Source organism: Gavia stellata, chromosome 2 (genome assembly GCF_030936135.1).
Source record: "Gavia stellata isolate bGavSte3 chromosome 2, bGavSte3.hap2, whole genome shotgun sequence".
NCBI classification, from domain to species: Eukaryota; Metazoa; Chordata; class Aves; order Gaviiformes; family Gaviidae; genus Gavia; species Gavia stellata.
Window position 1 is genome coordinate 15,707,310 of NC_082595.1, and position 13,928 is coordinate 15,721,237.

Sequence of the window (13,928 nt, forward strand, 5' to 3'; positions counted from 1 at the left end):
CCCTCTGAGATTTTTTTCCAATGTTTTCTTTTCTTCGAAAGACTAGTGGGAGGGTCAACAGAAATTGGTGGAAGTCCATTACATGTATGAGGAAATGATAACAAGAATGAGGGGGAGAAGTTGATATTGGTGATTGTTACATATAGTCATGAATAAGATTTGTTTTAAAAATTGAGAATAAAAAGAATAGGATGTACAATAAAGTGTATTCCTCTAAGGCTTGTTAATTTTAGAAATGTGCCATTGACTAAAAACTATGTTAAATCAGGCTTAAATTATATTTGTACAATTTAAATTGACTCCATTAGGTGTGCTATGCCTTGCTCTTTAATTATTATTGTTGTTTTCCTTTTCCATATGCATTGCGTTATAAAGGTTTCTTAGTCTTTCATGTATTTCACAGCAGCATAGGGCTGTTCCAGTAAAAGAGTTGAATATTTATGTTCTTTAGTCTGTATGAAAGGACTTAATCTTTTTTTTTTTTTTCCTTCTGTCTGTGAAGGGATAAAAATCTTTTTAGAACTACTCTTGGCCATAGCAGCATGTTTTTTACAAATGTAGCTAACCATATTGGCATACAAATACAATTCAAAAGAGTACATTAACGCAAGAAGCAATGTTACCTTTTGGATTCAGCTTGTATCAACATGAGTACATGTTGAGTACACTCTGCACCTGCCTCATCCCTCTTCTGCACTAGCATTTGGAGTAGAGTTGTGGTATGACTGTTTCTCAGAGTACCTCATCTTTGGCCTCTGTACCATCCTAGTTGTGTGTTCTAATAAGAAAATCATCAGTTTTGGCAGTGAGTGCAGCTTCTTTTCTTTTTTTTCCTTCTTTTTTTCCTTTTCTTTCTGAGAAAGCAGTCATTTTTTGAACAATCGTTCAGTTCAGTTGATTAAGTTACTTAATTTAGGAAAGGCCAAGAAGAATAAAAACTGCATTTTCCCAGAACTGTTGTAAGGAGGCACCAGGTATGTTTACAAAACGCTGCTGGTAGTTATTGAGACTCAACTCAAAATGAATGAGAGCATCTTTGCCCCCTGCCTTGGGAGGTACCATCTGTTTTGGGTAACTCTTGTGACCCCTTATGCGTGTACTGATACAGTTGCATGCATTTCAGCATGCATATCTTGGGCTTTCTTATTAGAAATTTGACTGCTATACAGTTAGAATCAAAATAATGAACTGTCAAGGTAACACACCCCAACAGATGCAAAGTTCTGACAGATGTCCAAGACCTGCCTGGTTGTAATGTGTCTCTTACTAAGAGAATGCAAGGGAGCTTAATAGTAAGTAGACACTTGTGAATTATATCAAATTAAACAAAAAAAAAAATCTAGCTTCTTTTCTGGAAGGAAGGGAGTTTTATGTACCTTTACCTACCTTACTTTTGTCATAAATAGAATTTATTACTGTTCTTGGGCTTCTACCTCCTGCCCTCTTGGGGTGATGGGACTGTGATGGAGATGAGAATCAGGCCCAATATATGTATATGTGCCTCGTTTGCTTAACTTTTAGAAGAATAAAAGCTCCAGCAGGAATAACAGCAAAACACTGATGTGTTAATTCATAGTTCTCAAGTAAAAACCAGAAAATACAGAGAAATGCGGCCATGTGAACTTGCCTTTGTATACACACTGAATGCTTGCCAGTTTTGCTGCTTCCCATTTATCATCATCTTTTATTCTTGTCTAGAGTAACCATCCTTTGATTGTAGATACACAGAAGTTTAAGGAGTTAGTAGGCAGTAGTAGGAAATGAAACAAAGCAAGAAACGCCAAAAGAGAAAGACTGCATCCAGTTATTCACGTGGTATTACAACAGAGACTGCCCTTATATCAGTTCCCTTTGAAAGTATGTGTTTAGCAAGCAATTATTCAGGGCAATGCGTCAGGAGGGCTAGCGGCCGTTTCCCGACAGAACCAAGCCTTAATTTTTAAAATATTTGAAATACTGCAGTTGAGTGTGGAGAGGCCACAATTGTTTCCTCCTTAAGTACTAGAGTTTCTACATCCCTCTGGCTTCTGCCGCAAAGGTGGGTGCTGAGAGGCAGGTCAGCAGTGAGAGGGCTCCTCAGGGCTTTGCCAGCAGCCAAAGGAGTCTTTGCCAGGAGCTGAACGGGGGGATGAAGGGGGGGACAGAGAAGGCACTGATTGTCCCCAAGTTACATCACTCCAGCCTCTGATTTTATCTGTAAATTAGAAGAACTGCCCAACTTCGCTGAAGTGACTGCTGGTTTTCTGGCCAGGTAGCTGAAGTAGCCTGATGCTTTGGTTCAATCCTTTTCCCTTGTAGTAAGAGGAGAATACAGCCTACCCAGCTCAAGCTAGTAATCTTCAATTTTTATCAATTTAAACTAGTGACAGACTTGAATACTAATGAGAGATCAAAATTACAGTATGCAAAGTTATCACTATTCCAGTTTACCTAATGACTTAATTAGAGGAGACAGACAATTAAAGAGCTACTGTATAAAATAGCAGCCCCCCTGAAAAGAAAGCAGGAGCTAAGAATGAGCTGTGTCCCAGGATGTTTGTACAGACAAAACTCACACCCCAGAGGGCAAAAAATGTGGCCTGGCTCTCAGGATCTGCACTTGATCGTTGTTGCAGGAAGTGGAGGAAACTGTGTTACATGGAATGATCAAAATTTAGAGCATCTGTATTGTTATTCTCAAGAATTATTATTCCCTGCTTGCCAAAGAAATGGCTGTTTAATCTGTCTTTCTGGACATCCATCTTCTTACTGTGAATGGCTACAAGTTGCCAAGACACAGAGAGGGAGAAACTGTTAACTTCCACCATAACCAAGCACACATTAAAATGATTAAGGTCCAAAAAGTAAAGAAGAGTCGGCATTATTTCATAAAGATTTTATTGCAAGAGCTGTTTTCTTAATTTTATTGTTACAAGATTAGACACTTTGGAAGGATAAGGCATGGCTTATTAACAGGCAATGGTGCAAAGTAATTTTAATGACTGTTTCAAGCGTTCTCTAAAGAAGAGAAAATATTTTCACTTCGAGCTGGTGTGTGCCACCACTGCAGTCTTTAGAGCATCCAACACAGACCCTGCGCTTGAAACAAAGCGTCACGAAGTGGGTGAATTTCCTTTGTAGATGCTCTGCTGTCTTTATGTACTGAACTTGGAAGTAAGGGTGCTGTAGAGAGCATCATCACAGAGCAGCCCAAAGCCTTAGGAGAAGGAGGAGCTCTTTTTGCGTTCCCAAAGCTGAGGGGTTTACCTGCTCCATCTTTGCTGGTAACCTCGCTGACTGCAACGGAGACAAGCCTGTGTGAGAGCATGGCTTCCATACCTTCAAAGACTGGCCTATAGTCTTGGGCTATCTGCTGATTTCAGAGACCCATTTCATTACGGATTGGCTTTATTGATCCTTTTCTGTCTTGCAGCTGTTTTATCTTAAATATTTTGTTAGTTCTAGCTGCTGTTTTAATTGGCAGAATCAGCAACAAAAAAAAAAAATCATAGCTGAAATGCATTGTGGAGGGCTGTTCACTTATATAGCAATTTTTTAAATTGTGGCAATATATTTCCTTTATGGTCCCTATAAATGGTCACTATTGTTTATTTACCAGCCAATGCAGTTTTAAATTTTGATTACTTTACTCTGGAAATAAAGATGTCTGATTGAGTCAGCTTACAGAGATGGAGATGCATGAGAGAAGAAAGGTGGTGGGAGAGGTTTCGGTGGATGCTTGCAGACCTTTTACAGGGCTCTGTTCAGTGAAGGTTTCTGCGTCTTTATGGCTTGCTAATCTCTTTTCAGGGGTTGGAGAACCTACAACATATTGAAGGGTGGGCTGTTTATTTTCCCTGTGTTGTTTTTATGTACTGAAATATTGTAGTGAAAATAGCTGGGTGGGGTGTGATGAATGTTTTCAAAGACCTTCCTTTCAAAGAGACTTTTTTCCAGCCCTTGGTGGTCACCACCCATTTTCCTGTGCTCTGTGCGCCTCTCTCATTGTTCCTACCCACAAAGGCCCCTTGTGTGAACCTGTCAGCAAATGTGCCAGCACGATGAAATAAAATGTTGTGGGATATTGGTCTGAGCCTGCTGAAGAGCCAGGGTTTTCATGCAAATGTTGGTGGGTATTGCTCAAGGTGTAACACAGGATTAGATCGTAAAACTTGGTATTTGTCAACAATTTTCGGCGTGACTCTGTCAACTGTTTACGGTTGAGTGGGTTTGAGACTGAAGGGTAGGTATGCATACCACTGATAGTAAAGTCATGTGATAGCAATGTTTGTCCCTTAGGCTTGAAATAAAGCTTAATTGAAAAATTGTCCTCGTTTACCTGCAGTTGCACCATCTTGATAAATAATACTGGTTATGGTTTAGTATGGGCTGGGATGTGGTCAGTGCCCCATCTGAAAAATGAGGCTGGTTTTGAGTTTAACTTCTGGGGGCCTGCCCGGCCTGAGAATTGCACTTTGTTCACCTTTAGCTTTAACCCGCTGGTGAAAAGATAAAACACATCCTTTGGTATGTGTTTTTTAGAGTGGGTAAATAGTTGGGTTATCTGAAAACAGATCTTAGCAATACCTGCTGAGCTTCTGAGCAACAATATGTATGGACCTCTAGATTAGCTGTCAAAATTGACTGATTACTACGAGTGATGCCACAAGATAAGGATCTGTAATCTCTCGAACACAAATCATTGATAGACATCTCAGGTTGTGCATTGTCATAACCTTATCCCAGCTGCTGCGGTGCAATTCCAGCTCTAGATGTGCTGCAGGGACTTGTGAATATATAAGTGGAAACTATGGAGAAAAGCAGAGTGGTACATTATCATCCCCCCCAAATTTGATGATTTGAAAGCAAGTTCAGTTTTGCCAACGTTGAAACAGTCCTTTCTGTAGCATTGTTTAGTGGGTTTGGTGGTGGACTTTTTCAGTCTGCAGGTTATATCTGAAGCTTGCCATATCTTCGCTGGTATCATTGATTGCCACAGGGAAGGAATCCATGATCCCGTATCTTGATGGAGCAGAGCAGTGCAAAACTCAGTCTCGGGAGGGAAGACTGAGTTTAGATGACTTTGTGCTCCTCTGATTGAGATTTGACCGTGTGCTGGGCTGCTTGTTTCTCTCCAAATTTCCTTATTATTTCAGAAGGTGGAGGTGGTGTTTCACTGATCTGTTTTAAGTTTGGGCTGCAGCAGCTTTACACGGGTGATCCAGAGCTGTCCTGACCCTTTCTGTGACAGGCACTAGGCCTTGCTGAGCACAGAGTAACTTGGGAGCAGGAAACTGCTCTGCCTGAAAACTAAGCCACAAGAAAAGTCTCTCTGCCATCAAGCCCTAATCCAGGGAATGGGTAGAAAAGGCAAAAAGGCAATGCTGATCAAACACCACAGCAGCTTGGCATCTTCTCTGCATGGCATGGGTCTGGCACGGTTCCACGGGCTGTGCCTTCCCCCGTGAGCAACACGTTCAGCACATCCTCCGAGGTACCAGGCTCGTGCTGGTGTGGTAACTGCAGGATGGGCTGCACTCACAGCATTGTAAAATAATCCAGGACCAGATTAATGGCTGCTGAAATCGTAATACTTATCTTTCTGGTTCAAGGTACTCGTAAAACTAGAGAAAAAATGGTAGAACATAAATCCTGCAGACGTTGTTTTGCTTACCGTGATTAAATTTATCAGACTCTGGTAACATGTTGTGAACCTAAATGCTTTAAAAAAAAAGTAAGTGGTCCTGCAGCCTCACTAAGGTTTTCAACACTGAACTCCCAAAGTACTATTTAGTTGCTGTGACAACTTCAGTATTCACAATGATACTTTAAATTGCAGGTGCAAAGTGTTTTTCTTTTAGCAGCTGCATTAAATGCAGCTAGCAGTATAAAAAAGATGCTAGTGGTATAAGCATTTTAAAACTGTATAGGTGTAATGCTTTTTGTCTCAGCACCACCTTTTTTTCAGAAATAAACACCAGGACCGTTCATGAAGATAAATAAAATACAAATCTAGTACAGCTTCATTATTAAGACTAAAGATATCATCAGAGCTTCAGACTTTGGAGAAGTTGCAGTCTTACATGTGGGTTTAAAGTTCATATGGAATTTATCCTGTCTAAAGAGCTGATGTGTTCCCCATTGAAGAAAACATATTCCTGGCTGTGTTGCTGACAGCTGTAGTGGTCCTAGGGTGACATGGACTTAGTGAGTCATAAATATGCTCAAAGACACCAAAAGTTTGGTATTCACTGAGACCTCATCTCTTGATACTCTAATCGTACTAGCCAAGTCCCCTATGTTGTGCCAAGGATCGTTTGAAAAGGCCTAATGAGAATGGAAATGAGTTCTTTGCCCTTAACATGAACTCGTCTGTCCCAGAGACACTCATATGTCTCATTTTCCTGACTCTCATCTAGCCTTTCATTTTAAACTTGGAGGAAAGAATTGCATCTCATATTGATACAACAGTAGGTGCCAAGCTTTACTGAACTAGCAGTGATTTTTTATTTAATGGGTACGTACAGAAACACCAGAAATCTCCCAGTCAAACCAAGGAGTTGGTGGTGAGTTACTCTTAAGTTAGAGCAGCTCTAAAGGAAGGGTGGAAGGTATTTCATTTCCTTATTTTTGTAATAGCCCTGTCTGTCAGTAGCTTTTCTTGTTACCTTCGAGCTCTCATTTCCTCTATTAACTAATTCCCCATTTTGGCGTCGCTCATACTTGTTTTGTCTGTGTACTGGGTACCACATCCCAATGTACAGCAATGCTGCTTTAGCACTTGACCGCCATGAGCGCCCCACATATTTTCCAGCCTTTTTTTTTTTTTTCCCCCCTCTGTCCAAGAATAACTGCATGCTTTCCCTTCCTATTGCTCTTGCCTGGTGTGCCAAACCTGGGCATCTGGTGTCTTCTCAAACTTTAGAAATAATTATTTTCACTGGAAAGAGGTATAAGGAGGGACCTGTATGGCACTGTGTATGGGTTTCATTCACAGGTTTCATAGTTTGGCCTGAGTTCCTGGTGAGCGAGTAAATTGCTGTTTGTAGCACTTTTTATTTACTGGTGGCCACTTTTATTACTTTAACGGAGGGGGCTTTCAAAAGCACAGCATGCCATCCAGAATAAACTGCTTGTCAGGTAGAATGGTTACAAATACTTTTTAAAGGAATTTTAAGGCTAAGTAAGCATGACTGCTGGCTGCTTGGTGTCTGTGCAAGCACACCTCTGGGGCTGTCAAGTGGTGTGGTTCTGAGATAGCTATGGAGTGCCTCACAGTCAGGGAAACTCCTTTTTAGATATTATCGTGGTTCAAATCATCTAGGGATTTGCTGAGCAGAAGGTAAAGCAAAATATAAACACACAGTAAAAAATGGATTTGCTAGTTTGAAATAAATCTTTGTTGTTATCTAAGATAGTACTGCATGTTAAAATATTTTTACCTAGTTTTTACTGGTTTGAATTGGAAAATCTTTTTTCTGCGAAGCATCTGATAATTTTTTTCATTTATCTGTACTGTAAAATATTTTCTTATCTTTGCATCCTTAGAATGTATTTTTCTTGTTCTGCAAGTTCGCATTTGAAGCTTTAACTCGAAACCGTTCAAAATAAGCATTTACTATAGAAATTTCATGTGACAGCTTGCTTAACTGTGGATTCTTGACCTTTAAAGTGCTGGAGCTAGAAACATTTAATAACCAGCCATTGGATATAAAGTAATATGCTTGTTGTTTTACTAGCTTGCATACATGGCAGTTTGAAGCAAAGTCCAAGGGTCACCAAAATCATGAAGTAAACTCAAGCGAGTCAATCTGAACTATGTATTTCAAAGCGTTGTACGAATGTGTCACACAGTGTGCATGTACAAGTGAAGGCTGCCAGGTTACATACAAGATTTTTATGCAAGGTGCGGATTACAATTTCTCTAAAAGCTTCTGTCATCTGGACCTACAAGGTGGGAGTGCAATTCAGTGCAATTACTGTGCTGCCTAGTCTTAAACAAGCAACTGTGCGTACGCAACCAAAGTATCGACCCACATGGACTCGTGAGCAGCGAAACCCTGAGCGGAAGATTGCTATCTTGGCAAGTCCCCTCTGTCAGCTTAAAGGAGGCCACTGATGTCCTTGGCAGAAGGGAGGATCGCTGAAGCTGACCACCCGGCGCCGTCAGCTGAGTGGGTACCAAGGGCTTTGAGGGGCTAACCGTGTGTGGGAAGGACCAGGGAGATGCGTGAGTGGAGGTGGTGGGCAGGGATTGTTGGTAGAGATGAAGTACTGGTAGGATTGAGACTGCAGAGAGCGAGTACAGTCACAGTCAGTGGAAATGGGACCGAAACCTCAGATTAGTCCTTGTCTGCTGAGCTGAGGAGGGTTTTGTGGGTACCTAACCATACTTCAGACCAGCGAGTAATGCCGTTATGCCTGTGCGTAAGCTCCTGTGCGGAGGGTGATCTGTTTGCCCCAGTGTCTGTGGGGCTGATCCCTGCTGTGTCTGGGTCGCAGGTACCTTCTGCGGGTGCCTGGGCAGGGCAGTGGCAGCAGTAAAGCCCCCAGCCCTTGCTGGTTGCCCCACCATTTCTCCCGCTGCCGGAGCCTGGAGCTGTCACAGCAGTGAGCGCCCGGAAGACAATCCCTAAACTGACACGATAGTTCTGCAAGGTTATTTAAGCCAGATCGGTTACGTGAGGCTTCAGGTTTTGCCAATAAGTTGCCGTGCCTGGAGTTTCTAGTCCTGCAGTAGGAGAGGCTTCGGAAAGCCAGATTATGATCTTCACCCCGAACGAGCAAGACCTTTGTCTGCAGGCATTCCCGCGGATTTCAATGAAGCTGTGTCGCAAGGGGCTGACAGAGATGAGCAAGGTGATAGGAATCTGGCTCCCGGGATCTGTGCAGGGAATGCTTCATCCCTTCGGATGCTTCCGGTGGTTGGGATCGCACGCTCTGTTTCCGTGCGTGGGTGTAACCCTGGGACCAGTTTGTTTGGGTTCTTGGGAGAAGCATGGAGAGCTTTTGCTCCTGAAAATTCAGGAGCTTCACCTGAAAGGGCAAATACGTGGCAGTTATTTGTCATCTTTGCTCACACGTGTTGGTCTGTAAATTCTATTTTCAGAGCGCAAACTAAACACAGCTAGGAGGGAGTGGGAAATGATGTAAACAGCCATCCTGGGGGTACAGTGCCATACTTGTGTTCCTCAGGGAACTGCCTGCGCCGCCTTAACTCTTCCATTCCCTACGGTTTGTGCGCATGTAAGCGCTGTGGTCCCAGAGCATCGTCTCTCATCCCTGGGAGAGTCCTTGCTGGGAAGCAGCACCTTCCTTTTGCTTCTCAAGCCTCCCAACCACCCTTGGCATAGCCGAGTCCTGAGTGGAGTCTCCAGGCCCATTCCAGAGGTCTGTCACCCTGTTTCCAGCGGAGATTTGAGCTTCTCCATTCCTTTCTTGTCGTTTTATCAGGAACGGTCAGGCTGCGCTTGCAATGTGAGGGTGCGTGTGCGGCCAAGCGAGGCCTTATCCTGACGGATCCCGGGACTGCTGAAGGAACGAGCGTCGGGAAGCTCCCAGGAGGCTTCTCTTGCAGCAGCTCTGGGCCTTGCACCAGCGTATGGGTGGATTGATTTGGGGTGGCTTTTTCCTCTTTCTCCCTCTGCATTTTTAAAAATCTGACAGAGGTTCGGGTGAGTGAGGTTTCTGCTTCTGCTTGCGTCACTTTCTCCAAGCAGTGACGCACGCATGTGCTCTTTTTTTGCCACGTAAGTGGGTGGTTTATGCGCTGGGAGGGAATGATTCATAAATTAGCTAGAGTCTGGGCCTTTTCTCTATTGCCCTAATGATGTGTGAAGAGGTTTCCGCGTCAGCCTTTCTCCCTGGCCTTCAAACAGACAGATTGTAGCGTAGTTACATTTTCACTCTCTGGCTGTGGGCAGTCCAGCCTTGCCCCGGGGTAAAATGCTAATGCCACGCATAAAATGGGGGTAACTGCAGAGAGAGTTAGTGGCCTGCCGCCTGCACATGGAAACCGTGAAAATACTGCTTTTTGCAGAATTCTGTCCCTCGACTGCAATTTTTGGAGGCTTTTGCAACCAGGACGAGTAAGCACAGAATGACTGTCTTTGAGAGGAGTGTCCCTGGGAGGAAGAGCAAGCAAGCGTAGATGTCTGCTGTGGGGGGGAGCTGTGTGGGGCAAGCGGCATGGGGGTGTTCTGGGCCTCCCTGTGCTTAGGGCGGGCTGGCCACAATAACAGCGCAAGGTGCGGGTGTGCGAGTGAGGGGAAGAGGGGAGGAAAACTGAGGTGCAGGAAGCCACCGAGGGAAATGCTTAACAAGCAAATTGTTTGTTTATTCAAAATGATAATGGGTGAGCAGGAAAGTCTTCTGAAAGCAATCAGGCAAGCTGATTCCTCACCTTGTTTTCTGATGTGAGAAAGCTCTGTGCGGTGTGTAATGGATGACAATGTCTCTCTGCATAGAAACCGAGCAGCGTTGAGGGAAAGCATCTGCAGTACAGAGAAAAAAAAATCATTCTCTGCTCATAGCATTAGTTATTAGAAACCTTGAGAGCAACCCATGGTTAATGAAACCAGCTTGTCTTATTAGCCACACTTCAAATTATATTTACAGAGGTTAGCAAAACTAAATATTTTTCTTTGTGGCCGGAGTGGCGTCATGAGAGACCCTGTCTTATACAACCCGTTTTTACCGCATGCATTGCGACACGGCTTTGGCCTTGATTCCCAAAGTTTCGTATTCAAACAAGGAGCGACTGGATCCTGTTTTGCCCGAGTTGGTTCTAATGTGAAAACTGTGGGCTCTAGATTTAGAGCAGAGCTCAAACATTTATGGTTCAAGTTAAATTTTCTAAGCTACAATTGGAAATTCTCTCAAACGCTGCCATGTAGTTTTTGTTCTGTTTGGTTTTGGTTTGTTTCTACTCTTTATTTCGTTGGTAGAATTAGAAACTGAGAAGATTTGTTCCCAGTCTGGCATCTTTATAGGCATGGTGTAGACACGTTTTTCTTTAGCGAGCAAGATGTACCTCTGAAAGAAGCAGCATGGTGTAAGTAGTTCATATGGCTCTCCCATTCCCAGCACCTGCCCCAGGAGGACACAAGGCATCTTCTGTTTTACCTTCTTGGGCAGCTGTATGAGGGGACTTTTTTTTTTTACGTGGATGTAGTATGACTCTTACTTGGCAAGGATAAAAGTAAGGAGTTAGTGTCACCTTGTGAATATCTGATCCTTTAGATTCAAACTTGGGTGGATCAGTGTTCGCTCCAGCAATGTCGCTGAAGCCTTTATCAAAGTTGGATCCTGCCGTTATGTACTGAAATGTGTGCAGGTCTCATCCCGTGCATACCTTCTGTAACAGATGCCATGTTAGAAAATATCCACCTCAGGCAAAATAATTGTGAAAGAGGTTTGCCGAGGGCTGATCACGGATCTTCAGAAGATACCATAAGCATTTATGAGGCCCCTTGCCCTATTAGCACACCCCCTGGTGAGCACCTATCTGATCCCTAAGCGTATGCCCAGCTTCACGTGTTTTGCAGCATGAGGGCCCTACTGATGTGTTGTGAGCTTTGGATGATGATGTTGAATGCCCAGCCTTGCCTGGGCCCCAGCAAACACCTTATTGTAACTTTCCTCTTAGCATTTAACACGGACCCTGGCTATTTTTCCTTCTTTCTAATTTACGAAGCCACCTGTGGTTTCCATGCTAGAAAATTTTGCAGGCAGTCTCGCTCTTCCAGAAATGGTTGTCTTCTTTAGAATACATTACTATGTATTAATACTCTTTTCCTGTTTTATGCAGTTTTATATGAGACCAGCCATGATTGGAACAGTTTCTAGGATTAAGTGATGTGATTAATATTTTTTTCTTCGTCATCTTTACACAAGAGAATATATTTATTGAAATACCGTGTTTTGATAGCTTGTTGGGGTTTTTTTGGTTGATCCATTTTTACTTTATAGGCTCATTATTTTATACTGATGTTGGAAAAAAACGGTTATAAGATGCTTCATTTTTAGGCAGCCTTGCAAATGGAGAGCTGCCACTGGTGATTCTAGAAATGAATATGCAGCCGCAACAGCAAAACTGGTGGTGCTGATCTTTTCCACACCCTGTTCGGCTCATCCAAGCTGTGCTGTTTGCACTGGTACAATATTACAAAAGTCTGCCTGAAAAGAAATATATTCTGTGTTGGTGTGACTAAGGTGCAAAACCTCAACTCATGCAAGTGAAGGAAACTTGTAGTATCAGCAGAGCTACATGGGGTTGAAATAACTGATGGTTTTGAATGGATTCAGGTTCTTCATGTTCTGAAATAAGAATTGTACTTTATAAAAGAACCTTAGAGTCAGTGAAGTTCCCTCTTAAACGGTCCTATCCCAGATCCATTATAAATATAGCCCATGTGCTTCTCGCATGTTAAATTCAGCTTTATGTCCCTCGGTGGCTTAATTTTGCATACTTGCTTCATAAAATGTCTTCCCCTTTGTTATTTCCTGCTCTTCTGTTCCCTGCAGAGTTCCAAGGAGGCTGGCTCTATCGGTCATGTTACTTTACTCCAGAAGGAATCTATTTTCATAGACAAGGGAGAAATGGTGATTTAATTAGAATAGCTTCTATGAAGGAGGGGTTTCTTGCATGCAAGAGTATTTTCTTTCCCATTTTGTATCCTTCATGGTCAAGCAAAGGTGGTTTTCCAGAGTAGCATCGTGTTAAGAGCTGAGACAGTTGAATATACAAACACAGTTTGATACCCTATTGCTACTTTTATTTTAATGCGGGGAACAGCCATTGCAAGTCATTATATCTATGACACAGCCACATGCAATGTAATTGTTCCAGCTTTAAAATGGATTGTTACCTCATCCCAGAGTATTTTTCAAGTAAATTAATTTAGATTGAACAAATGAAACTCTTACTTCTTAATGTTTCCTGAATCCCAGGAATAATAGTTTGCTATTTCATTTTGAATCTGTCACCTAAGGCAGATCTTGATCCTGTTACACGCAATGGGGATTCAGGGGGTCCAAAGACTGACTTTTGTGGAATGGGAGCCCTTTCCAGTTATGGCAGTCCTCTCCTAATTCCCATTTTAAAAGGAGCAAATAGATATTAATGTCAGGTCAATTGATTTAAACCAGTTGACAGAATGGATTCATTGTTGAGAAGATTTACTTTGGTAAATGCCTCTCTCAAGTCATGAATTGCATTTGAAGAAATGCTTTTTCCTTTCCTCCCCTTTACCTACCAGGAGCAGTTCAGAACGGAGGAAGGAGAAATCAAGAGATGCAGCGAGATGCAGGAGAAGCAAAGAAACCGAAGTTTTCTATGAACTGGCACATGAGCTGCCCCTGCCCCACAACATCAGTTCCCACCTGGACAAGGCATCCATAATGCGCCTGGCAATCAGTTTCCTACGCACTCACAAGCTTCTGTCTTCAGGTAAGATCTGGCTAGAAGAAGTTGTCAGTGCTAGTTGATGGCAACTTGGTAAGATTGTACATGTTCTTCTCTGAGTACTGGGTCCTAAAGTGAGAACAGGACACAACTGCTTGTGTTGTGAGAATACAACTAGATTTAAAGATAGGTTGGTGGGTTTTTTCCTCAGACTTATGTATATTTTAACTGGGTTAGAAAATCTGAGTGATATTAGTCATATAAGTTCTTCATTACCAAAATAACAACTGGTGCAGTTTTGCCTCTCTAAAGAAACAACTCTCAAAACTCTTGAATGTGATTTATTAAGCTCAGTTACAATATTTTAAACTTTTAAGAGTTTAATCCAAATTCAAACATACATCTTAAGCTTCTGTGCTGAAACAAGTAAGTTTTGATTTGGCATGCCAAATGTTTGTGCCAGTGCATTCAAAAGGCAGCTGGGAAGTTCTGAAGGTCCAATACTTCATTCGAAAGGACTAATTGTGCTACACGCCCGTAATGA

General features: G+C 42.5%; 1 protein-coding gene across 2 annotated transcripts in view; it reads left to right on the plus strand.

The window, feature by feature from the left end:
• The window catches only part of EPAS1 (endothelial PAS domain protein 1), a 79,885-nt gene that overhangs the window by 32,704 nt on the left and 33,253 nt on the right, over positions 1-13,928 (plus strand). Inside the window, exons 1-2 of one of the 2 annotated variants that reach the window (XM_059829914.1) lie at positions 8,098-8,153; positions 13,239-13,429. In XM_059829914.1, coding sequence (XP_059685897.1) covers positions 8,098-8,153; positions 13,239-13,429 — 247 coding nt within the window. Of the gene's footprint in view, positions 1-8,097; positions 8,154-13,238; positions 13,430-13,928 lie in introns of those variants that run through there. The other variant, XM_059829923.1, reaches the window with a different exon arrangement.